The sequence below is a fragment of the Bufo bufo genome, chromosome 2 (assembly GCF_905171765.1).
Source record: "Bufo bufo chromosome 2, aBufBuf1.1, whole genome shotgun sequence".
Taxonomy (NCBI): domain Eukaryota; kingdom Metazoa; phylum Chordata; class Amphibia; order Anura; family Bufonidae; genus Bufo; species Bufo bufo.
Window position 1 is genome coordinate 767299682 of NC_053390.1, and position 26929 is coordinate 767326610.

At 45.7% G+C, this 26929-nt stretch overlaps 1 protein-coding gene across 1 annotated transcript; it reads left to right on the top strand.

Annotated features, from left to right (window-relative positions):
* On the top strand, nt 1-26610 carry QDPR (quinoid dihydropteridine reductase). The gene is made up of 7 exons (XM_040419060.1): nt 1-174; nt 790-882; nt 3767-3863; nt 6687-6827; nt 9871-9979; nt 13590-13673; nt 26296-26610. The coding sequence occupies exons 1-7, from the start codon at nt 79-81 to the stop codon at nt 26399-26401; spliced, it is 726 nt and encodes a 241-aa protein (XP_040274994.1). The 5' UTR covers nt 1-78; the 3' UTR covers nt 26402-26610.
* Nucleotides 26611-26929: the final 319 nt, after the last annotated feature.

Genomic DNA, 26929 nt, shown 5'->3' on the forward strand with positions numbered 1-26929 from the left:
GGGGCGGGGCCGGGAGCTGTCTTCTTCTGAGTGCGGAGCTGCCTGAGAAGCGCTTACCTCTCCAGGCTGTGCGGACAGATGGCTGCTGCCGGCGGGGCTCCGAGAGTGCTGGTGTACGGCGGCAGAGGGGCCCTGGGCTCCCGCTGTGTGGACTACTTCAAGTCCAAGAACTGGGTAAATGGCTTCTGTACACTTACAGGGTGCTCCTGTATTCCCAGTGTTCTGTAGACCTGCAACAGGGTGACAGCGCCTCACATGTGTGTGTATGGGAGGACCAGATACTGTGCACATGTAGCAGAGCTCAATCTGTCTGGGGCTAACTGCATTTTATTCATTCGGTTTAACTAAGTCCTATGTAAGAACCAGACATAGCATACTGACAGCATGATGAGCACTAGTGCAACCTAATACTACAGCTCTGCTGCCTCCAACCAGCTCGGCTCTGCTGCCTCCAACCAGCTCGGCTCTGCTGCCTCCAACCAGCTCGGCTCTGCTGCCTCCAACCAGCTCGGCTCTGCTGCCTCCAACCAGCTCGGCTCTGCTGCCTCCTATCAGTCAAAATCTGTGTGTGGTTTATGTATTTATATTTCTTATTATTAACATATATTATTTATATGTATATAGAGAGATGTCATTATTATAACACTTATTGTATTATATATATTTTACTTATTAGTAATATATATTATTTATACAACATATAGAAAGTATAATGTATTGCTATCATATATTAGTTACAATATATTACAGATTGTATTAGATTACGCTGTATCCCTTTTATTCCCACAGTGGGTGGCATCCATAGATGTAGCAGAAAATGCAGCGGCAAATGCCAATGTTGTTGTCAGACTGTCGGATTCTTTCACGGAGCAGTCAGAAGAGGTGAGTCAGCGGCTGTGTTCAGCCCCGGGTCAGTAGTGTACGGACGGCTGCACTGAGATAATTTCATATCCTAATCAAAGGTCAAAAGTAATTACTGGAAATGTAATAACTTACTACATCTGATACATGATACCGGGTCCTGTTCTCTTCACTCCTCTAAGATGTGAATGATGTGTATATGGCTATGACCCTATATATTGTCTATATACTGGGGGTACTCCTCCGTTATACACAGTGCAGTTACTAGGCGTATATAATATGTCCTATATACTGGGGGTACTCCTCCGTTATACACAGTGCAGTTACTAGGAGTATATAATGTCCCTATACATTGTCTATATACTGGGTGTACTCCTCCGTTATACACAGTGCAGTTACTAGGAGTATATAATATGTCCTATATACAGGGGGTACTCCTCCGTTATACACAGTGCAGTTACTAGGAGTATATAATGTCCCTATACATTGTCTATATACTGGGTGTACTCCTCCGTTATACACAGTGCAGTTTCTAGGAGTATATATTATGTCCTATATACAGGGTGTACTCCTCCGTTATACAGTGCAGGTACTAGGAGTATATAATGTCCCTATATATTGTCTATATACTGGGGGTACTCCTCCGTTATACACAGTGCAGTTACTAGGCGTATATAATATGTCCTATATACAGGGTGTACTCCTCCGTTATACAGTGCAGGTACTAGGAGTATATAATGTCCCTATATACTGTCTATATACTGGGGGTACTCCTCCGTTATAGACAGTGCAGTTACTAGGAGTATATAATATGTCCTATATACGGGGTGTACTCCTCCGTTATACACAGTGCAGTTGCTAGGAGTATATAATATGTCCTATATACAGGGTGTACTCCTCCGTTATACAGTGCAGGTACTAGGAGTATATAATGTCCCTATATATTGTCTATATACTGGGGGTACTCCTCCGTTATACACAGTGCAGTTACTAGGCGTATATAATATGTCCTATATACTGGGGGTACTTCTCCGTTATACACAGTGCAGGTACTAGGAGTATATAATGTCCCTATACATTGTCTATATACTAGGTGTACTCCTCCGTTATAGACAGTGCAGTTACTAGGAGTATATAATATGTCCTATATACTGGGGGTACTCCTCCGTTATACACAGTGCAGTTTCTAGGAGTATATATTATGTCCTATATACAGGGTGTACTCCTCCGTTATACACAGTGCAGGTACTAGGAGTATATAATGTCCCTATATATTGTCTATATACTGGGGGTACTCCTCCGTTATACACAGTGCAGTTACTAGGAGTATATAATATGTCCTATATACAGGGGGTACTCCTCCGTTATAAACTGTGCATTTTCTATGAGTTTTAGGCCGAACGCACACGGCCGTGAGAGGTCCGTGGTAACCCGGCCTGGCATCCTGCTGAGAGCAGGAGCGCACGGCGTCATTGGTTGCTATGACGCTGTGCGCTTCATGCCGCCGCTGCACTATAGTAATACACTGGTATGATCTATACGAGTATATTACTGTAGTGCAGCGGCGGCATGAAGCGCACGGCGTCATAGCAACCAATGACACTGTGCGCTCCTGCTGTCAGCAGGATGCCAGGCTGGGATACCACGGACCTCTCACGGCTGTGTGCGTTCGGCCTTACTGAGGTTTCTGTAATAAGGCTCCATTATCCTGATCCGTGTACCAGACACGGGCAGATTGCCCCCGGGGTAGTCTGGGTCGGTTAGCGGCTGCTCTCCTGGCGCAGGACATTACATACAGATCGGTCTCCTAACGGATAAGCCTTCCTTGCAGTCTCCTGAATTATTGTGATTATTCTGTACATTTATGCACATTCCTAATATGTCCTCCACAGTAGATTCTTCTCTCTCCTGGAAGAAATCCGATCCAACTGCCTTATATAGGAAATGTAATACAGATTGTAGAGCCTTAACCCGTACAGGCGAATAGAGCAGATATTGTGTATTCTAATATCTGTCTGTGTAAATTGTATAATAATATGTTCTGTATCGTGTCCCCCCCCCAGGCATAGTCTTGGGCAATGCACCCACCGGGTATTGTGCATTGTGCCTAATTAGAATAGGACCTGTGTGTGATACTTGCTGGTGTCGGGCAGTTGCCTTGAAAACTGTACTGGACAGCGTGCAGCTGAGTCGGTTCGGGGGGGGAGACCATGCAGGGAGGCACTTATATTCTGTAAATACACCTGACGTACTTGGAGCATCTACTGTTATGTCTTTGTCTTGTGTCATTCCTTTATTATTCCTGCTAGAAGTTATACTCGAATTGCTAGCTGTTTTCAATAAAGGTCGAGCTGGGTGTTACCAGTTTGGGGGGGGTCCCTGCACTGTCCTGCCAGTGTCGGACTGTGCAGGGACTCTCAACTGGTAACACCCTTCTGGACCTTCATTGCAAACTGCTGGCAGTAGGAATACTAGAGGAATGATGCAATCTAGATTCATAAGAATACATGATGCGGAATTATTACATGGGGAATGCAAGCCGTTACAGGTCCTGCAGGAGTGTAAAATCTGTCGGCCATATATCCAGTAGGAGATCTTTGTGTGTAGATAAGGTCCTTTAATATCCAGGGTCAATAAATCAGACCTGCACATAAGTCTACAGAGTGTTGAGATGCAATTAGATGGCGGAGCTTCAAGGCAGGATTTCTGGTGGTAGTCTTCCACATCTGTGTTGGATAGGAGAATGTCTCTGAAATCTCAGACTGTGTGTGTGTGTATATATATATATAAAAAAATGTATAAATATATAATTTTTTTTTTTAGAATTGCTTCAGATAAAGGGTGGCAGTGATATGACTTCTTCTAAAGGGTTGCCCTCACCGTTTCTTGCTCCCTCCCGATCCAGGTCACCTCAGCCGTGGACCAGATTCTCGGTGGACAGAAAGTGGACGCAATCCTATGTGTAGCCGGAGGCTGGGCAGGGGGCTCTGCGAAAGCAAAATGTAAGTCACGGAGGTCCGCTATGGCGCTGAGAATCGTTCAGAGTGTTAGTGATGTCTACAATGAAGGGATCCCGAGCCATTACTGAAATGCTTTCTTCTACTTTAGTTCCAGATTTTTTTACTGATTCGTTTTATACTAATATCTTTATAGAGGTTTAATTATTATTATTTATTTTTTTTCCCCCATACACAATGACGTCCTGCAGCCTCCACTAGGACCTGTCCCCGGTCTGTTGTAGTAACTACCTGCATTCCCCATGTAATGGTGATTCCTATGACTCTATGCTGTGCCATTCCTGTACTATTCCTGCTAGAAGTTATTAATAAATTGCCAGCAGTCTGCAGGGTATTACCAGTAGTGTCCAATCAGCGCAGACTGTGCAGTGCAGGGACACCCCTCCCCCCCCCCCCCCCCCCAACTGGTAACACCCATCTGTACCTTTACTGCAAGCTGCTGGTAATTCATTCATAAACTTCTAGTAGAAATAAAGGAATGGGCGACTATAGATTTATTGGGCAGACTAGATGGGCCAAATGGTTCTTATCTACCGACCACATTCTATGTTTCTATAGAGCCATAAGTCTTATTATTGTATGGGGAATACAACAGGTGACAGGACTTACTGCGTACAGATCAATGCACTGAACTCCGTATAATCAATATATCCCGAGCGGTGGCCGCCAGCTCTGTATACGGTCACTCTGTGACTACATAGAGAGCATGAGGGTCAAGGCCTTGTACCTTGTACTGTGAAGGTAACCAGCAGAGATCTCTGGATCTGGTGGTATTGGGCTATGTTCACCTCTTGCTGTCTAGTTGCCTTCTCCATATGCTCTTGGAAAGCTCCCATTGTATATGCTGAATGTATCCATAGTCCTCCATTACACCATCTTTGGCCTCCCCCTGGCAGACTCCATACAGTAGGGCACCACAAAAAAAAAAAACTACTACTGAATCTGGTATAAACTTTCTGAAATTGTGACCAATGGGTGATGTATGCCATGGTATGCCTGTGCGGTGGCATGTCAGAGCCTTCCACTGTAGGTGCACGTTGAGGAATACTACCGCCATATACTGTATGTCTTACAGAAGGTTCAGACACCTTGTGCGGTCCCCTTTGTCTTGTAGCTTCAGCTTCTTGTGGAATCATTTGTGGAAGACCCATCGAGAATTTTGGCCATTACCGCAGTGACTGGCCGCACGTGTTATTACAGCATTATCCCTCTACTGGGCATTGGTAGATACAAATCGCATCCATATTGTCCTTCCATGGTCAGGACGTACCCGTCTAGACCTAGAAGGTTCCTGGTGTTCTGTGTGACATCAAAGACACAGTGACGCCGTTTCCACCCAGAGCCCGGGTTCTAAAACCTCCTATTCACAGTGAGTCAGCCGTTTTAGCCACATGTGTGTCTGGCAGCCATTACCATAATTGTTTTCATCCGATCCATATGTTAACTGTCTGCCTTGTGTTTACTCCATATGGAAACCGCGTATGTTTTGTAATGAGAATTTAGCAGAACGGAAAACGAAATGATGTTTTCTGCCATCACTCGAAATGTAGATGAAGTTCCTCCAGGGTTCATAATCTGAATATGACATACTGTAAGGCCTCGTCTGTGTTGTCCGCAAAACGTGGATACTGTCCGTGTAGCATCCGCAAGGTCTGTCCTTTAGCAGATTGGACATGCGGATGCGTGTGTTTTCTGCATCCATATGTCTTTTTTACAAAAAGATAGAACCTGTCCACAAAATGCAGACCATGGACCCAAAGGGCCTGGAAAAGAAATGCAGACCGCATCCGTATTTTGTCGATCCACGGTTTGCAGATGGCACAAACGCATACGACCGTGTGCGTGAGGCCTTACAGTAATCTATTATTATTTGTGTAAGGGACAATTGAACAGCAGAGATGCGACCGGCAAACTGATCCGTGAGTAGAAAATGTGATTTATCTTTGGGGGCACGTGCGCTCTTCTGCACCTTCTCATCTGGACTGTGTCTTGTAGATCTGTGCCTTCACTGGTTAATCATTTGTAAAGCGGACATGATAACGGCTGCTTATCTGCGTTTGCTCTATCGATTGGGCCTTGGAAAAGACAAAGTTAAATGAGAATTCTTTATTAAAGGGGTTATCCGGGAATTTATATTTATGAGCCCCGCCGGTCGGCTATTAGAAGCACCATGGCCTCTTCCTAGGCCAGTGACGTCACTGTACATCTGCTGATCGGATAATGATGACCTATCATGAGGATAGGTCATCGTTGTCAATTCCTGGATAACCCCTTTTAATTATTTATTTATTTTTGCTGTTGTAATTTTCTGAGTTACTCTAGGCTGCCCTTACATGTGTATAAACCTCCATACATTAGGCTACTCTGCCTGCAGCGTTTTACTGTCCGCTTGACGAAACTGAGCCAAACGGATCCGTCCTGCCACACAATGTAAGTCAATGGGGACTGATCCCTTTTTCTCTGACACAATCTGGCACAATAGAAAACGGATCCGTCTCCCATTGACTTTCAATGGAGTTCATGACGGATCTGTGTTGGCTATGTTACAGATAATACAAACAGATCCGTTCATGACGGATGCATGCGGTTGTATTATCTGAACGGATACGTTTTTGCAGATCCATGACGGATCCGCCTAAAAACGCGAGTGTGAAAGTAGCCTTACACGGACCGTCCATGATATGTCTGTTTTAGTAAATACTTGTATTTCGCAAAAATAAAAATAAAATAATTCCAATTCTTAGAGGTTAGGGCATTAACATTAAACTCTCGGTAATCCCCCTTGACTCTGTTTTCTTGATTCTTCAGCTTTTTATAAGAACTGTGATCTCATGTGGAAACAGAGCGTGTGGACGTCAACCATTTCCAGCCACCTCGCTACCAAGTATCTGAAGGAGGGTGGCCTGCTGACCTTATCCGGAGCGAATGCTGGGCTGTCCGCTACTCCTGGTAATGACCAACGAAAAATCTGTCCTATACGTATCGGGCTTTAGCAGAACGGGCACAGGCAGAGGAGAGATGTGTTATGTGAGCTAGTTCCACTCGATACAGAGAAGCAGTGTACTGTTGTACACCGCTGGGGCCTCGCTGAGCGCTGTACAGGCAGGAGCATCGCTCTCCTGCCTGTACCAGCGCTTCTCTCCTAAAGCCTAGCGTTGACAGGCTATATCAGGCTTTAGCAGAGCGGGCACAGGAAGAGGAGCGATGTGCTATGCGAGCTGCTGCCCTGAGCTCATTCCACTCGATACTGAGAAGCAATGTAGTGTTGTACATCGCTCTCCTGCCTGTACGTGCGCTGCTCTCCTGCCTGTACGTGCGCTGCTCTCCTGCCTGTACGTGCGCTGCTCTCCTGCCTGTACGTGCGCTGCTCTCCTGCCTGTACGTGCGCTGCTCTCCTGCCTGTACGTGCGCTGCTCTCCTAAAGCCTAGCGTAGATGAGCAATATCCGGCTTTAGCAGAGCGGGCACAGGCAGAGGAGCGATGTGCTATGCGAGCTGCTGCCCTGAGCTCGTTCCACTCGATACTGAGAAGCAATGCTTGTTTATGTGGATTTTGAACCCTCCAAATATCCACTAAGGTAATTTTACCAATCTATTATAATTTTGCTGGGTTCCTGTTTGTCATGTAAAGAATACTTCTCGCTGAGCCTCTGGAATGTCTCTGATGTGTCCGTGCGAGATGTGCGTTTCATTTTGGAGCAGACGATGTGCATTACAGATGGATTGGGCAATCTCCTCCTCCGGTTTGGCTACTCTGATGAATTGCAGAAGGCAGACACAAAAGAAAGCCGACTGTCTGCTGGACAAATGACATTATCCATGTTACTGCCTGAATGCTCTAGGGCACTAAAGTGACTCTGTTTTCAGCTGGAAACTCTGTGCACACATGTATAGTGCGGGTTTGTTTGTGAGGCCTGGGCGTGCTCTGTAGAATTGAGGTATGGAAGCTAGTAGAGTAGCTAGTACAGTATAGTAGCGGTAGAAATGATAAAGCCGATTCTTTATGTAAAGTATACAGATTGTATGCAAGAAAAAGTAAGTGAACCCTTGGGAACTACCTGGATTTCTGTGTTGCTTTACTAATTCATTGTGGTCAGATTGTTACCAAAGTTTGAATTGCTGCCAGGTTATGAAATTCAAGGGTTCACTTACTTTTTCTTCCTGCACACAATGGACTGGATTTACTAAACCTGTAGAAAGTGTAAAATTAGACTGTCTAGACCCGCACCAGATTTATCACAGGGGCTCAAGCTGGATGATCATCCTAGTGCCGGGATAGACTCCTTTCTTTGACTGTGTACCAACTATTGGTTTGGCGTACGTTCAGAAAAATATTTACACCAGAATTGTGGCACCCTCTTCTGAGAAGCTCTGCCCTTTTCTGCTAAGCCCCAGCCTTTGTGGAACATGTGGGGGGGAAAATGTAGAGAAATCACTGCAAAAAATGCTCCAAAATGATACACAACTGCCAATACTAGCGAATTCCTCAGGCCGATGTTAAAAGCTGAGAACTTTGCCAATATCTTCCAGTCGGGAACATATCGGAGCCCCTCATGCACCACGTCGTCTCAGCACGCATGGGGTCCTACCACTAAAACACCCGTGGTGTGTGAACAGGGTCTGAACAGTGCTAGAAACCAACTCGCAGCCAGACTCTCACATGCCTCCATAGTGGTATCACCAATGCACTGAGAGGTAGGATAAAGCTGTGAGACCATGTGACACAGAAGCTACCAGGTGCAAAAGAAGGTTACCAACACAACGAAGTGGCACATTCCATACACATAAAGACAAAAACTCACTGAAAAAAGTGGCCTAAACGGGTGGAAATGCTCCAAACCCAGACACTGTGGCGCGTCTATAACCGGGGGAACAACTCCTCCACATGCGGTCCGCAAATAACGGCAATCCCCCAGCAAAAAAAAATGCGTACAATGGAGGACGCCGGGGCGGACCGCATCCACCACAAGGACATCTTACACAAAATGATACATTGTGCAGATGAAAAAGATATATAAATACAAAAGTCACTGCAAAAAATGCACCAAAATGATACGCAACTATCAAGACCAGCATTTTCTAGGCCTGTCTTGATATCCCCCTGTACCACCAGAGAATGCGTTTAATTTATGACAAGGTACACACTTCGGTATAATTTAAGCTCATCCTCCGGCAGTCCGTACGCCTAAGCGCAAAGCCGTTGTAGATTTCAGTCCTTGCGCCTAATTTATCACGACTTTCTGCCAGTTTTATGGTATGAAAAAGTGTCAAACTACTTGTTTGCAACTATTTCAGCACCACTTGTGCAACCATTTTTGAGCAAGTGGTATTTCTCCACCATCTTCGCCACTTTGCCGAAAACGGGGCGAGAGATGGGGCGTGTCCAGCAGCCCCACCACATTTATGATCTTTTACGCCAGTTTTCTGACTTAAGAGAACATTGAAATCTATGCCAGCCTGTATAGGTGCACGGACTGCTGGGTGCTGTGGGTAATTTACTCCGGCCTATGATAAATCTGCCCCGTCATCTACGCCAGAAAACTGATGTAAATGACGATAAATCTGACTGGGCCTATGGTCTGAAGTTTGACCTTTTTTACGTCAGTTTTCTGATGTTTGTATCCGATTTCTGAGATTCATTTCCTCTGGCATGCATGGCAATGTCAGACTACAGCATTGAAGGAAAGGCAGGAGAGGGGGCATGCTTCACAGAGGACGCCCACTGAGCTCAGAGCCTGCAGCTTGGGTTGAAAATTAAATGGAATGAGAAGCAATACAGAAATACTCAGGGTATGCAGTGTCGCCCCACCAGAGCTTGTGATAAAATGGGATCAGAAGAAAATCGGAAACACTCGGCGTATGCCTGGTCGTCCTACCAGAGCTGGTGGATGCATTAATTTTATACTGGAGGAGACAGTCCTCCGTTTCAGACAAAACCTCATGTTTGACATTTGTACAGGTAATTGTAACGTGTGTCGTTGTGTCTCCTTTAGGAATGATTGCCTATGGCATGGCGAAGGCAGCAGTACACCAACTCTGCCAGAGCCTTGGCGGGGACAAGAGCGGATTGCCAGTGAATTCTGCTGCTGTAGCCATCCTGCCGTAAGTCGCTATTGATTTTCTGTGAACATCAGATTGAATATGTTCCTGATTTCCCGACAGTGAGGAGATCCTCCACATGCATATTGTCTGGGAGACTCTAGTGTATTGATCCTGAGATGATACAAACCGTCCTCTGAAGATGGCGAGCCTGACTGTACATCTAATCTAACCCTTATATTCATAGATGGGTCATGTCCTCCTAATACAAGTAATGACCCTGCATGGCGTGACCTGTAATAGGTGCCTAATCTGTCAGCTCTGACATGTCTGGTTTAGTAAGTACCTGTATTCCCCATAAAATAACAAGTCTATGGCATCTTTTCCTATAACTGTTCATTGTGCTATTCCTCTGGTGATCCTTCTAGAAATGTATGATACAATTATCAACTGAGCGTGACTATTGCTCTTGTCCAAGAGGACAGTTTGGTACTGTCGGCACTGATTGGACCGTGTGACTGTGTGCTGGGACACAACCCCAACTGGTGACGCCAGGATTTTAATGTATTATACATTTCTAGGGGCAATAGAAGAATGTTGAGTCCTTAGGAAAAAAAATGTCCAGAATTATTTCATGAATAGTACAAGTAGTTGGTAAAAACAGACCTGTCAGGAGAGGTGATGGCTCCTCTGTCATCTTGATGTACAGGGAAAACTACCGGATAAATACTTGTCCTTCTCTCCAGATTTTTTTTTTTTTTTTATTGGGCCCCCCAGATTAGCTCCCAATTAGGTGAATCACATTACACATACACTATATAAGGAATCGGCCTTATTTCAATAAGTCGCTGTAAGCGGAATACAAAGGGCGGTATGGACTTTCACTGCACTACCATAACCCTCAGCAATGATATATAAATGGTGGGCCCAATAAAAATTGAGTGCTTCTTTAAGAGTCTGTGCACACAACCATATATATCTTGGATTGCGCGAAATACTAAATGTCCGTGTTGCATCTGCATTTTTGCTGACCCATTGACTTCAATCTGCAATTTGGGTCTGCATTTTGAGGGCAAGTATAGGACATTCTGTTTGCGGAACAGATATACGGATGCAGAAAGCACATGGATCATCTGTGTACTTTCTGCATTCGTTTTTCTGTTCTGCAACATGTGGACCATGGACCTATTGAAGTCAATAGGTCTGCAAAGAAACGGGGATGACACTTGGACAGCATTCATATTTTGCGCATCTGTGGACCATAATACAGAGACTGTCATGTGCACTAACAGTGTGGACAAACAATATTGAGCTCATTATTTATTGAAATAAGGCTGATACTTTATATAGTGTACTAAAAAAAAAATACCCGGCGTTTCCCGAGTATAAAGGGTTGGTCTGTCTATTTGTATGTTTATCGGATTTGTGTCCAGGAGGCCAATTTATGCCCCCTTCTTTTTTTTTTTTTTTTTTTTTTTTTTTTTTTTTTTTAAAATGAGGAACTCACTAGTAGCCCTATATACCCCGGCAGTTACACACTGTCAATTTTTTTACCTGTCCCCCATAACAGTGACCTCCACAGCGCCACACCCTCTTAAGTGACCTCTACAGTGCCCTGCCTTCTTAATAGTCACCTCCACAGTGCCCCATCCCCCTTAACAGTTACTTTCACACCACCGTGCCTTCTTTAAGGAGTCATCCAACACTATATTAAATGCCCCCCATATGCCCAGGCCCCTCACATTGAATATACTTACCTGGCTTTCTGCGCCGATCCTGGTCGGGGTTGGGGGGGGGGGGGGGTGCGGGGACCAGGAGCGGCGCGGGCAGCCAGGTACAGTACAGACCAAAAGTTTGGACACACCTTCTCATTCAAAGAGTTTTCTTTATTTTCATGACTATGAAAATTGTAGATTCACACTGAAGGCATCAAAACTATGAATTAACACATGTGGAATTATATAAATAACAAACAAGTGAGAAACAACTGAAAATATGTCATATTCTAGGTTCTTCAAAGTAGCCTCCTTTTGCTTTGATTACTGCTTTGCCCACTCTTGGCATTCTCTTGATGAGCTTCAAGAGGTATACCCCTGAAATGGTTTTCACTTCACAGGTGTGCCCTGTCAGGTTTAATAAGTGGGATTTCTTGCCTTATAAATGGGGTTGGGACCATCAGTTGTGTTGAGGAGAAGTCAGGTGGATGCACAGCTGATAGTCCTACTGAACAGACTGTTAGCTGCTTTTTTCTTGCCATAATACAAATTCTAACAGTCTGTACCATACAGGAGATCGTGGGGGATCCCAACGGCCAGACCCCCCTGATCAGACACTTGTCTCCTATCCTTTGGATAGGGGATTTATTTTCCTATCCCGGAGTACCCCTTTAATATGCAGTGACATCACAGTAAAGGGTTAATATGCACAGTGACAACACAGTACAGGGCTTATATTCACAGTGCATATTAACACTTTGCATTAACCCTGGCCCAGTTCTCTAAATCGACCCTCCCCCCACACACCGCATTGTGCTGTACTTGCTATAAAGCAGCACTTACCTGTCACATCCGGTGCCTCCAGGTGACATCTCCTCCGATGTAGATCTTCTCTCTCATCATCTTCTCCATTCGGTCCCGGACACTTCTCTCAGCCGCCTCGTCTCTGCAGAGTGTGACACACGGACATCTTAGTGTCCTCACATTTATATCATCATCCCCCAAACTGGACCCCCCACAGTGTTATCCTGCTGCTCGCTGTGCCCCTAAATACTATCCTGAAGAAATATTAGTGCCCCCCATAGTAATAGTACTCCTCATAGTCCCACCAATAGTAATTCCCTTCTAGAATACTCTCATTAGTAATACTGTCCCCCACATTGCCCCCATTAAGTAATTTGCCCCCCACACTGCCCCCATTAAGTAATTTGCCCCCCCCCCACACTGCCCCATTAAGTAATTTGCCCCCCACACTGCCCCCATTAAGTAATTTGTCCCCCCACACTGCCTCACAAATTTGCCCACACACTGCTTCATATTATGAAATTTCCCCCCCCCCCCACCTTGTACTTGTCTGCTGATCTTCTAGGCTTCTGCGCTGCGCGGGCATGAGTTCAACTTCAGTCACTTGACAGCGCAACCCCATCCTGTGGTGCGTAATCCTGCGAGACCTGTGACCTCCCGCCGGTCTCGCGAGATTATGCACGTAACGCACTGCACGACTGGGTTGCGCTGTCAAGTGACTGAATTCATGACCGCGCAGCAGCCTAGCAGATTAGTGGACAGACAAGTACAAGGGGCATGGGGAATAGCATTCGGGGCCTGGAATGTTTTGACCTAAGGACGCTCCCACCCGACACTGCCGCAAGTACTTGTGGCGGTGTCGGGTGGGAGCCAGAGCGAGGCCCCCACCAGCGCGAGGCCTTAGGCGGTGGCCTAAGTGGCCTAATGGAAGAGCCGCCTCTGAGAGTAGGACCTGCGAGCTGGAGCTACTATTGGCTAAGGGTCATGTGACTGTGTGTATGGCAGTAAGGATATGAGTGAAGAACCTGCAAGCTCTAATTGGCTAATACATTTTTTGGGTGGAATACCCCTTTAACAATACAAAGCCGTTCGTGCATGTACTGTATATTGTGTGGGTTTTTATTTTTTTAATAATCCTTATCTCTTCCCGGCAGTGTTACCTTGGATACACCAGCGAACAGAGCCTCCATGCCTGATGCAGACTTCTCATCCTGGACACCATTAGATGTTATTGCTGAGTGAGTACACAGTGTTTGCCAAAGGCAGTGATTTAATTATTTTGCTCACATTATTAGCTTGTGTTTTGCAGGGATCCCATCTAATTCTCTGTGCACACTAAGGGGGGATATCTAGGGTTCAGTTCTGTGGTTTTGCTAGAAGTATGAAAATTGCATCCAAAAAGTGACAATTGCAAAAAAAAAAATCTATTATTTTTCCAAATTCAAAAATTTTATACAAAATCTAGAAGATACTTCTGAGTTCCCCCGAACCCGCACTCCCGTATCTAGACTGCTGCTGGTGTGTGGCTTCTCTTCCCGTCAGACGTCTAGGCATATTGTAAATAAAGTTATTTGAAAAAAGGCCAATCTGGTTCAGCCTTCTTAAATTAATTATACCTCATTCAGTGCTAAATGAAGTATAACCCTCTGCCATTTTTGTTAAAGGGCCACTGCCATCAAAATTGTTTGATCACATAATACCAACCTATATATGTATATTCTATGTAATTTGTTTTATTTATTTTTTTTATAAAAAAAAAAATGGATGGTTTTCTGGATATAATTTTTGAAGTCCCTCCATGTATTCCACTTCCTGTTCTGGCTTCTTTAATTTAATTTACTCTTTTGTTTGGACTTCTTTAACTCTCTTAATCAGACCATCACTGTGGCCAGAGAGGGAAGGGGGATGAGTGACTCAATTAGAGCATCACTCATTACACTGGTAAGAGCAATGCTGTTCTGTGAGCGTTTTATCTAGGCCTATCAAGACATCCATAGACCTGATACTGTTATCCTAATTCTAATAATGTACTATTAGGCCCCTTTCACACGGGCGAGTATTCTGCGCGGATGCGATGTGTGAGTTGTGCGCATTGCACCCGCACTGAATCCGGACCCATTCACTTCAATGGGGCTGTGCACACGAGCGGTGATTTTCACGCATCACTTGTGTGTTGCGTGAAAATCGCAGCATGTTCTATATTCTGCGTTTTTCACGCAACGCAGGCCCCATAGAAGTGAATGGGGTTGCGTGAAAATCGCAAGCAAGTGCGGATGCGGTGCGATTTTCACGCACGGTTGCTAGTTGACAATCGGGATGGGGACCCGATCATTATTTCCCCTTATAACATGGTTATAAGGGAAAATAATAGCATTCTGTATACAGAATGCATAGTCCAATAGGGCTGGAGGGGTTAAAAAAAAAAAATTTACTATTTTTTTTTTTTTTTTTTTTTTTAACTCTCCTTAATCCACTTGTGATGGACCATGTGATGAACGCAGTGACCTCATCAAAGGTCCTATTGCTCACAGTTAAAGCCCCATTTTACTTAGCATTCTGTATTCAGAATGCTATTATGTTATAAGGGAAAATAATACAATCTACAGAACACCGATCCCAAGCCCGAACTTCTGTGAAGAAGTTCGGGTTTTGCGCGATTTTTCTCACGCGAGTGCAAGACGCATTACAATGTTTTGCACTCGTGCGGAAAAATCGCGTGTGTTCCCGCAACACACCCGCACATTTTCCCGCAACGCCCGTCTGAAACCAGCCTTATGTAGATAACATATTTCCCTTCCAGCAGCAGCAGTAAACTAATAAAGGTTACCTATGTATATAGGAGTTTCATCTCTGTGCTACTGCTACAGAAGGATATTCAGTATTTTATTTTCAACTACATAGTACTGCCGAAATGAAAAACAGTCAAATATTTGTAGGCCACATTTACATGTGGCAGCTGTTTTTGTAACGGCCATTTTCAGAGCCAATTAAAGTCTTCCCTGCCAGTGAATAGCAGGCGTCCAAAAATTGGGCATGTCCTATTTGTGGCCGATTTCACGGCTAGATGGACCTGAATATAAAACACTCAGCTCATCCATTTGAACACGCTGGGATACTCGCTCCACAAACCCATGTTATTCACTGAATGCAGGAGGACTTGGGCTCCCAGCGTCGTGATGTCACATGTGACGTCACAGCGCTGGGAACAGCGACGCAGTATGAGGGCACAACTATTTTTTATATATATATATATATATATATATATATATATATATATATATATATATATATAATGCGCTTTACAGACATTAATATAGTATACACACACACACAACTGGGGGTATTATGACTACAGGACGCACAAAGGGATCGCTATTTTTGTGCATAACGGTTTGCTGGCAGTAGATCGCTGCTTACAGAGGGTGATTTGCTGCTGACAAGCAAGGAATCTGTACAGGGATGAATGAGAACAGCTGACAAAAAGGGAAATTATCGGGAGGGTTTGTCTCATTACTGATAATTACCTTTGAATTAGACCGTGTGAAAGGGCCTTCAACATTCATTTTCCTTGCAGCACCTGCACAGGGATTTTTCTAATCTAGATAAACCTTTTTAATAATAACCTATAAGGTGTTTTCTTTTTCAGTCTGAACAAGTTTCTCACTTTAGGAGAAATCTCCTATTTATAATCTATTCGCCCACTTTAGTTTTTACAGTGTGGCACAGAAAATTTAATCCCATGCAGCTTGAGGAGGTGATCCCAGGGTTGCCAACCTAAATATATATTTTTTTTTTTTCCCTGACAATTTATCCAAAAATCAGACAGTCAAAAAATTTTTTACGTACAAATTGAAAAACTATAATGATATGATATATGATAAGTAATCCATGTCTATAGATCACATACTAAAACTGAAGACCTTAACCAGACTTTACTGTGAAGTCTAAAATGCTGAGAATTACAATCAAAGTCACCTGCTCAAGTACCACCAGCCTCCAAAAAAATTACGGACATGTCTAATTTTTTTCACAGACTGCGAAAAAGTCCCCAGTTTTTACAAACTGTCCAGGAATTTCTGGATGGGCACCAACCCTGGGTGGTAGAGGTGCTGCCGCCGCCGCTGGTGGTGGTTGTGGTACCACTGCAGTAGCTGTCAGAGTATTAAGGATGGTGGACACGTTGTCCAAATAAGGGCTCATTCAGACGAACGTAAGGGCTTTGTACCCGTATTGTGAACTGCAAACGGCAGATCTGCAATATATGGGCACTGGCCGCGTGTCACCCGCAAGATACTGCGAAAGATAGGACATGTCCTATCTTTTGCTGAGCATGGGCAAGGATCGGAAGCGCTTTGGAGGGTATCCTATTCGGGTCTGTGCATCCGCACTGCAAAAGATAGGACATGTCCTATTTTTTTTTTGCCGTATTTTGTGGATCATGGACCCATTCAAGTCAGTGGGTCTGCATCCACAGCACGGAGTACACAAGGGCAGTGGCCAGATATTGCAGACCGCTATTTTCTTTCAGCAGCATGGGTACGGAGCCCTTGCGTTTGTCTGAATGAGCCCTAAGACAGTATTTGCTTCTGGCTTTCACACTGCTGGGACAGCTCTTCACATACCAAAAATTGCACAAATAATTGTCGTGCTGAGGATTTCAAAATCCGCACTGCCGGTCAATTTCTGCACTGAAGGGAAAAAAGCAGCGTGCAGAAGATTTGTCTAATCTCATCCACTTTGCTGGTACTAGATTACGCTATATAACCCACAACGTATGGAAGTAGACAGATGGTGAAAGTAGGCTATCTCACTGCATAACCATGCATAGCTTGTACTGAACAGGGGAGGAGGTGCTCTGAACTGTCAGTCAGACTAGGGGAGCAGAGACTGTCTAGCCAGTGCGTCCCCATAGGAATGAATGGAAAAATGACTGGGGAACTCCCAAACTTTGTGGTTTATGTGGAGACTTAAGCCTCATGCACACGCAATGGATCTGCAAAATCTGGACACCTTCCGTATGCAATTCACTTGTCCACAATACAGATAAGAAGAGGGCACCTTCTATAATTTTGCAGAATGGACAGATGGATGCAGACTGTGTGTGTGTTTTTTTTTTTTTTTTTTTTGCGGACCCGTATAAATGAAAGGATCCATGTGCAATCCGCCAAAATTTCAGATCTGACATGGATACAGAATACATTATATACATCATAAAATCATATTTGCTTTTGCAGCTGCTGCTTGGCATTGAGCTCTGCTGCTTGGCCACATATGGCAGGAATCCAAAGTCATTTTCTTGTTCTCTCAACTCTGTTTTTAATTCCTTAATAGTCAGTTCTCTTAATCAAAATGTATTTCCTTTTTATTGCACATGCAGTAATACTATAACTGAAGCCAAGGTGTACTTTACATGTGTGACCAGTCTATTTCATCTGCCATCAGAGGTCACAATAACGTCTGTACAAGCGTCATAGACTCTTCTTCAGGCTATTTTGCTCCCTGGAAAAAGTCTAAGCTGTACTAATATGCCTCAGACTTTCCCCTCCCATTCATGAGTGCAGGGTGTGCTGTGAACGGCACAGGCAGCGCGGCAATGCTGCCTGTGCCTGAAATGACCAATAGCAAAGCTCCATACAACAAGGAGCTTTGCTATTGGGTGGTTTGGGCGGGCGCCGGAGCGATGCAGACCCCTGCAGCAGGGGAAGCTGGCGGGAGTTGGAAGGAGGAGGGGCCGGCGAACATGGCGGCGGAGGAGCTGAAGAGGAGTCCTCAGTGGTAAAAGGTCACAGCAGTGTGTAATGAATGCAGGCAGGCTATTATAGCCAAGTGGTAAAGTACAGAGAATATGCGCCATATTGGACTGTACTTTATCACTTTGCTATAATTGCCTGTTGTTATTTAGAGCAGTAATGGTTCCCTCCATACCTACCTCTTAAGCCCCGTTCACATCACCACTATTTATTTCTGTTCTGCTCCGTTAGATGAGCAGAGCAACAAAAATAACAAGTGCTGGATCGGGCACGTAAGGGTGAGTGTTTGTCATACGTTTTAATGTACACAAAAAACATATACATTAACGGACGCCTCAGACAGATGCCATACTGTGTCCTATATCACAGTTGAGTTTTACTGTATACTTTTTTTGCAGGACTCTGAAGGATGGGAAAGCATAGTGATAGGCTACTTTCACACTAGCGGTAATATTTTCCGGTAAGGAGATCAGTCATAGGGTCTCAACAGTGTCGGACTGGGCTACCTAGGGCCCACCAGTAAAAATTTATTTTGGGGGCCCACCATACGGATACATTCAAATATAATAAATAATCTAACAAGTTTTTTATATGAACATAGGCTGGTTGAGGTGCTGTACATTGAATATATGTATGAAGTGCAGTAAGTCTACTGTGTTATGTGCCACTTGTGCAGGGGGTGGGAGACTAGGGGCCCACTTTGCTCAGGGGCCCATCGGGGGATTCCCCTGTACCCCTGTGGGCCAGTCCGATCCTGGGTCTCAATACCGGAGAAAAAAAGCTTTCGTTTTGTCCCCGTTCATTGTCAATGGGGACAAAACGTAACAGAACGGAATGCTCCAAAATGCATTCCGTTCCGTTCTCATACCGGAGAGTAAACCGCAGCATGATGCGGTTTGCCTTCCGTCATGGGATGCGGAGCAATACAGATCTGTCATGACTCACAATGTAAGTCAATGAGGACGGATCCGTTTTCTCTGACACAATAGAAAACAGATCCGTCTCCCATTGACTTTCAATGGAGTTCATGACTGATCCGTCTTGGCTGTGTTACGGGTGCAGATGGTTGTATTATCAGTAACCAGGCTCGGACTGGCTCACCGGGAAGCCGGTGAAATGCCCGGTGGGCCCCTTGCCTGTCTGCTTATACTGCAGCCAGAGCCACCAGCAGGGGCAGGGGAGTTACTATACTTTCAGTTTCAGGCGCCTGGCTGTTATCAGGGGCTGGACTGCAGCACTGGCACACATATCATTTTACTTTGGTGAAAGGGACAGCACAATACTTTGCAGCGCTTGTCCCTTTCTCCAAAGTAAACTTCACCGACCCGACATGAGCAGACAGCTCCCCCCCTCCTCTCTGCAGTGTGAGATTCCATCCTGTGTGAGGAGGGGGCGGAGCCAGAGGAGCCGACAGCCGAGGCAGCAGGAGATGGAGACGCTGCTCTCTCTGAGTCACTGTGCCTCCCTCCAGTATAAAGTTCTCTTCTCTCACTGGTCCCACTACTCCACACAGCAGCACTGGGGTAAGTTACTGTGGGAGGGAAGTGGGAAGAGAGTCCTGAAGCTGCTGCCCCTGCACATCTTGTGTCCCTGTTGTTCCAGCCTCTCACAGACCTTTCCCACCAACTATCTCACCTATACTTTATACAGGGCAAGAAGTCATGTCTCCCAGTGTCCCCCTCTTCCCTCTCATCAGTGGCATTTCACACTTTCCCAGCCCCTCACCCCCACATAATATGTAATGTCTCTGGAGCACACAATCCATGGGGCCCCGGTGTAAAACTGAACCATGGGGCCCCCTTCCCGTCGCCGCCCCCCCCCCCCAACCTCCCTCCACCAGCAGCAGAGTTAGGCTCCATTTACACGTCCGCAAAATGGGTCCGCATCCTTTCCGCAATTTTGCGGAATAGGTGCGGACCCATTCATTCTCTATGGGGACGGAATGGATGCGGACAGCACACAGTGTGCTGTCTGCAGCCGCAATTGCGGAGTGCGGCCCTGATTTTGGGTCCGCAGCTCCACAAGAAGATAGAGCATGTCCTATTCTTGTCCGCAGCTTGCGGACAAGAATAGGCATTTCTATGGGGGCGCCGGGCTGGTGTGTTGCGGATTCGGGTCCGCAACACACCACAGACGTGTGAATGCAGCCTTAGGCTACTTTCACACCTGCGTTAGGTGCGGATCCGTCTGGTATCTGCACAGACGGATCCGCACCGATAATGCAAATGCTTGTATCCGTTCAGAAGGCATCTGTTTGCATTACCATGAACAAAAAAAAAAAGATAATGCAAACGGATCCATTTTGACTTACACTGAAAGTCAATGGGAGGCGGATCCGTTTTCAATTGCACCATATTGTGTCAGTGAAAACGGATCCGTCCTCATTGACTTACATTGTAAGTCAGGACGGATCCGTTTGGCTCCGCATCGCCAGGCGGACACCAAAACAAATCTGCACAGACGGATCTGCACCTATAATGCAAATGCTTGTATCCGTTCAGAACAGATCCGTTTGGCTGCAAGCAGCGTTTTGGTGTCCGCCTCCAGAGCGGAATAGAGGCTGAACGGAGGCATACTGATGCATTCTGAGCGGATCCGCATCCATTCAGAATGCATTGGGGCTGAACTGATCCGTTTTGGGCCGCTTGTGAGAGCCCTGAAACGGATCTCACAGGCGGACCCAGAAACGCCGGTGTGAAAGTAGCCTAACTCTGCTATATTTCTGTAGCCTGCAACCTCTGACTGCCCAGTTGGGCTGAAACTACTACACCCAGCATATTCTGGCAGTAATAGTAAATGGATATTGGTGCAATTCTGAGCTACTATATAATATTATATAGACTAGTAGCTCAGAATTGCACCAATATCCATTTACTATTACTGCCAGAACATGCTGGGTGTAGTAGTTTCAGCCCAACTGGGCAGTCAGAGGTTGCAGGCTACAGAAATATAGCAGAGCTAGTTATAAAGCCAGCCCCTCTCAGCCCCCATCAGACCCTACTCTGAGTGTACTCTGAACTCACTCACCATAAATGAGGTGAGCAATTATGAAGACCTTTTTTTTTTTTTTTTTTTTTTTTTTTTACAAATCTTATCTTCACTTCCGAACCGGCACCGGCTTCTTCACGCTCTCCGGTGCCTTCTTCCTGCTGCGTCTCGGCGTTGTTGTGCGCCTGCGCAGCCTAGGGAAACGTTGTGTCCGGTGCGGCCGCCCAACAGGAAATGACTAGGCACGCCGCACCTGCACGGGGAGGAGAATCAGGGGGAGGAGACTCTCACTCAAGGAGGGTAGGGCTGGCCTGGCCTGGCACTGCAGCGCAGAAACGCAACACTGGGCGGCGGGCCCCGGGTCGGCCGCCCGGGTTAAGGCTGTTTCACACGAGCGCGTCCATTGCGGGAATCACGCTCCGTGTGTGAGTGTGATCCTCCGCTCTGGACTTGCAGGAGCGCACGGCATTATCATGGTTTATAATACTATGTGTCTCTGCATGGCCTTTTTTCCACAGAATCATACTGACCGCTTTATGTCACTATGAGCAGAGCGGAGGTTCACACTCACACACGGAGCGTGATTCCCGCAATCGACTCGCTCGTGTGAAACAGCCTTTATACAGGCAGGCACAGCACTACTGCAGGGCGGGGCCAGGGGTCCACAGGCGGCCGGGCCCCCTGGAGTGCCGGGCCCAGCCGCGACCCCTGTATGTACGCCCCTGCTCTGGAGGTTATCTCAGTACTGGAGCGATATAAGAGGAGCAGCTGATATCAGTCACATAGGATGTAATGTCTCTGAAGGTTATATCAGCGTTGGAGCGTTATAAGAGGAGCGGCTGATATCAGTCACATATGATGTAATGTCTCTGGAGGTTACCGTATTTTTCGCCCTATAAAACGCACTTTTTTCCCCCAAAAAATGGGAAAATGCCCCTGCGTCTTATGGGGTGAATGCTGACATTTTTACAGGCTGCGATGTATACGAGAGCGGGGAGGGACTGGGTGCAGTCACTGTACTCCGGCCCCGCCGCTCCGGTGCTGCAATATTCAAATATAAAATGTCTCATTCAATTAAAAGTGATTAAACATGCCCCCCCCCCCCCACTTTTAATATTACCATACACCCTAACAGCAGCATAACTCCCCGATGTCACGTGCCTGCGCCGCCTACTTTATGAATCAAGCAGGCGGCGCAGGCACGTGACGTCAGTGAGTGACGCGCTGACCGCCCGGCCTGCCTGCGTTGTACAGAAGCTGTTAGGGTGTACAGTAATATTAGGAGTGAGGGGGCATGTGTAATAACTTTTAATTCAATCAGACATTTTATATTTGTATACTGGAGCGGTGGGGGGGGGATCTGTGGATGACAGTTTTATGAGGGACATCTGTGGGTGGCACTGTTAAGGGGTGGGGGGGTCTGTGGATGGCACTGTTATGGGGTGGGGGGTCTGTGATGGCACATATATAACAGTGCCACCCACAGGTCCCCCTCCATAACTGTGCCACCCGCAGATCCCCCTCCATAACTGTGCCACCCGCAGATCCCCCTCCATAACAGTGCCATCCACAGATCCCCCTCCATAACAGTGCCATCCACAGATCCCCCTCCATAACAGTGCCATCCACAGATCCCCCTCCATAACAGTGCCATCCACAGATCCCCCTCCATAACAGTGCCATCCACAGATCCCCCTCCATAACAGTGCCATCCACAGATCCCCCTCCATAACAGTGCCATCCACAGATCCCCCTCCATAACAGTGCCATCCACAGATCCCCCTCCATAACAGTGCCATCCACAGATCCACCTCCATAACAGTGCCATCCACAGATACCCCCCAATAACAGTGTCCGTCACAGATCCCCCCCATAACAGTGCGTCATCCACAGATCCCCCCCATAACAGTGCGTCATCCACAGATCCCCCCCATAACAGTGCGTCATCCACAGATCCCCCCCATAACAGTGCGTCATCCACAGATCCCCCATAAGGCCTCATGCACACGACCGTTGTTGTGTTCCGTTCCGCAAAATGGGGTTCCATTGTTCCGTGATCCGTTTCCGTGTGTCTTCATTTATTTTTGGAGGATCACCAGACATGAAGGAAAGTTAAAAAAAAATCTAAGTCAAGTTTGCCATGCAAATGATAGGGAAAAAACTGACGCGGACACGGATGACAATCTTGTGTGCCTCCGCATTTTTTCACGGTCCCATTGACTTGAATGGATCCGCAAACCGTTTTCCGTGGAAAAAATAGGACAGGTTATATTTTTTTGACGGACTGGAACCAGGGATCACGGACGCGGATGACAAACGGTGCATTAGCCGAGTTTTCAACAAACCCATTAAAAGTCAATGGGTCCGCAGAAAATCACGAAAACGGAACAACGGACATGGAATAAAACAGTCGTGTGCATGAGGCCTAACAGTGCGCCATCCCCAGATCCCCCCCCCATAACAGTGCCATCCCCAGATCCCCCCCCATAACAGTGTCCTTCACAGATCCCCCCCATAACAGTGTCCTTCACAGATCCCCAGTAATAGTGCCATCCACAGACCACCATTAGTTCCAAACCCACCAAAAGCACACCTTTTGGTTAAAAATATTTTTTTTTCTTATTTTCCTCCCCAAAAACCCCGGTGCATCTTATAGGGCGAAAAATACGGTATATCAGTACTAGAGTGTTATAAGAGGAGCGGCTGATATCAGTCACATGTGATGTAATGTCTCTGGAGGTTATATCAGTGCTGGAACGTTATAAGAGGAGCGGCTGATATCAGTCACATGTGATGTAATGTCTCTGGAGGTTATAGCAGTACTAGAGCGTTATAAGAGGAGCGGCTGATATCAGTCACATGTGATGTAATGTCTCTGGAGGTTATATCAGTGCTGGAGCGTTATAAGAGGAGCGGCTGATATCAGTCACATGTGATGTAATGTCTCTGGAGGTTATATCAGCGCTGGAGCGTTATAAGAGGAGCGGCTGATATCAGTCACATGTGATGTAATGTCTCTGGAGGTTATATCAGTACTAGAGCGTTATAAGAGGAGCGGCTGATATCAGTCACATGTGATGTAATGTCTCTGGAGGTTATATCAGTACTAGAGCGTTATAAGAGGAGCGGCTGATATCAGTCACATGTGATGTAATGTCTCTGGAGGTTATATCAGTGCTGGAGCGTTATAAGAGGAGCGGCTGATATCAGTCACATGTGATGTAATGTCTCTGGAGGTTATATCAGTGCTGGAGCGTTATAAGAGGAGCGGCTGATATCAGTCACATGTGATGTAATGTCTCTGGAGGTTATATCAGTGCTGGAGCGTTATAAGAGGAGCGGCTGATATCAGTCACATGTGATGTAATGTCTCTGGAGGTTATATCAGTGCTGGAACGTTATAAGAGGAGCGGCTGATATCAGTCACATATGACTGTGGATAGGTCATCAGTATCTGATTGGTGGGGGTCTGATATCCATCGGCCGGCGCATTCCATTCCTGGTATGGCATCACAGTAATTAATGCGCATGCGCCGGCTAACGGACTCAGTGCGCAGGATCTCGTCGAAAGAAGAAGTAAGAAGATGGGCGGGCAGAGGGAAAGACTGGGCGGAGGGAAGCGATGATAAGGCAGAGCTGCCTGGGCACCTACGAGGTTGACGCGGCCCCTGGGCACTTGCGAGCCCTCATTTGCACATCCTACTAAGATGATTTTTGCCAGTTTTATAAGTCCACGATTGCTTATAAAGGTAACGTTTTTATCAACTGTAATGCTGCTAGAAAGCTATGGGAAGGGTTAAAAAGGTGAAACTGTGATGACAGACTCCCTTTAAAGAGAAACTATTTGATATAGTGCAGTGCACAATACTGTTCTGTTTAGCATACTGTTACTGTATTGTGTGCTAAAATGCATACATTCATGTGTGCGAGACTGAAAAATGAACAAGTTATATCTCCAGCTCTAGGGTGGGCCCCCAAAATCAATTCCACTGGTGGGCCCTAGGCACCCCAGTCCGACACTGTCAGTAACGGAAATGTTTTTGCCGGATACAGCAAAAACGCTAGTGTGAAAGTAGCCTAACACGTTTTCCCCATCCTGCAAAATCCAGGAAAAAAACCATGTAGGCTAAGGCCTCGTGCACACAGCCGTGTTCCGTGGCCGAGAGCGGTCCGTGGTAACCCGGTTGGGATTCCTGCTGACAGCAGGAGCGCACAGCGTTATTGGTTGCTATGACGCCGTGCGCTTCATGCCGCCACTGCACTACAGTAATACACTCGTATGATCTATACGAGTGTATAGGCCGTTACGTTAGGCCGGCATACCGCAGAACACGGCCGTGTGCATGAGGCCTTTATATATACTTTTTTTTTTTTTTTTTTTTTACAATGGAACTCTATGGTGACGGATGCCACAATATGGTGTCTGTTAACATATGTACATTTTTTTTGTGTACATTAAATGTATTTAAAAAAGTGATGTGAACTCGGCCTAACTGACAGGGAAGAAGCTGAACAGACCCCGCTTACTATGAGGGAGTCCGTTCAGTTTCCATTCAGGAGCCTGTCTTTTACCAGACCAAAAGTCCTGCATGCGAGGCTTTTTTTTTGTCCGGTCTCTTTACAGAATCTCCAAACACATCCTCTAACGCAGATGTGAGCGAGTGCAGGCCTATGTATTATGTATTTGTATTACTGCAACTTTCGTACTCCTCCTCGGGTAAAAATACTCCTCAATAATGGTGAAACAAGTATTTTTACTCTTCTGGAAAAAACGTAGTGCGACCTCTGTCTGCCACCTTCTTGCCCATGCTGCCAGCTTGTCAGCATTGTGCAATGTTTTACAATCAAGCTGAGCTTTAAATATCGTACAAGGTATTGTATCATCAGTAAAAATGAATACTTTACCCGAGAGTTTATTATCAGGATGTCAGTTTGAGTTCAGTACATACAGAACAAACACTCCCGTCATGGAGACAGAGCTGTGTTTTTGCTGTTGTGCCCACCAAGTCCCTATGAAGTCTGTATTGTGGACCCCTAGTACAAGCACTGCTTTGTGGGTATCAATTATTCTTATAAATATAGCACTTGCTAATTATGTATTTTTTTTATTTTATTATTTTAGGACATTTTTTAACTGGACTTCTGGGAAGAACAGGCCCAAGTCTGGCAGCCTTATACAAGTGATCACTGAAAAGGGGAAAACGGAGCTTGTACCAGCGCAGCTGTAATAGAAGAGCGCTGAGTATGTGATCTGTGACCTGCACGTCCCGTTACGGTTCCAGTGCTGCCGTCTCCACTATCCCTTTAAGTACAGTCACAATTTATTTGTTAAACCTATTTGTATTAAAGGCTTAGTATGGATTTATGATAACTTTCTGGACATAATGTTTCTGTGGTCAATTAAAGGCAGACATGATACCTTTTACACTACGTCACATTTCTGTGTTTTTGCTTGTTTTTTATTCAAGAGGATGATCAGGATTTAAATTTGAAACCTGTTGTTGAGATCTTGCAAGTCAATGAGGAGTGGGGGATATACGGCTGCGGGTACCTCTGCTACTAGAAACAAAGGTTCATCTCCGCTTTCTTTAAAGGGGTTATCCCACGAAAAATATTCTACACTTTTCAAACCAGCACCTGGATCGCAATACTTTTATAACTGCATGTAATTAAAAATTCTGCATAGTCACCAAGTTATTCAATTAAATGTATCTGTATAGCGCCACCTGCTGTTTGTTCTTTCCTCATCTCTATCC

Excerpts from the sequence above, each read along its gene's own strand:
- QDPR (XM_040419060.1), top strand. The coding sequence starts at position 79 with ATGGCTGCTGCCGGCGGGGCTCCGAGAGTGCTGGTGTACGGCGGCAGA. Across the intron at positions 175-789 it reads ACTTCAAGTCCAAGAACTGG|TGGGTGGCATCCATAGATGT; the intron begins GTAAATGGCTTC and ends TTATTCCCACAG. Across the intron at positions 3,864-6,686 it reads GGGCTCTGCGAAAGCAAAAT|CTTTTTATAAGAACTGTGAT; the intron begins GTAAGTCACGGA and ends TTGATTCTTCAG.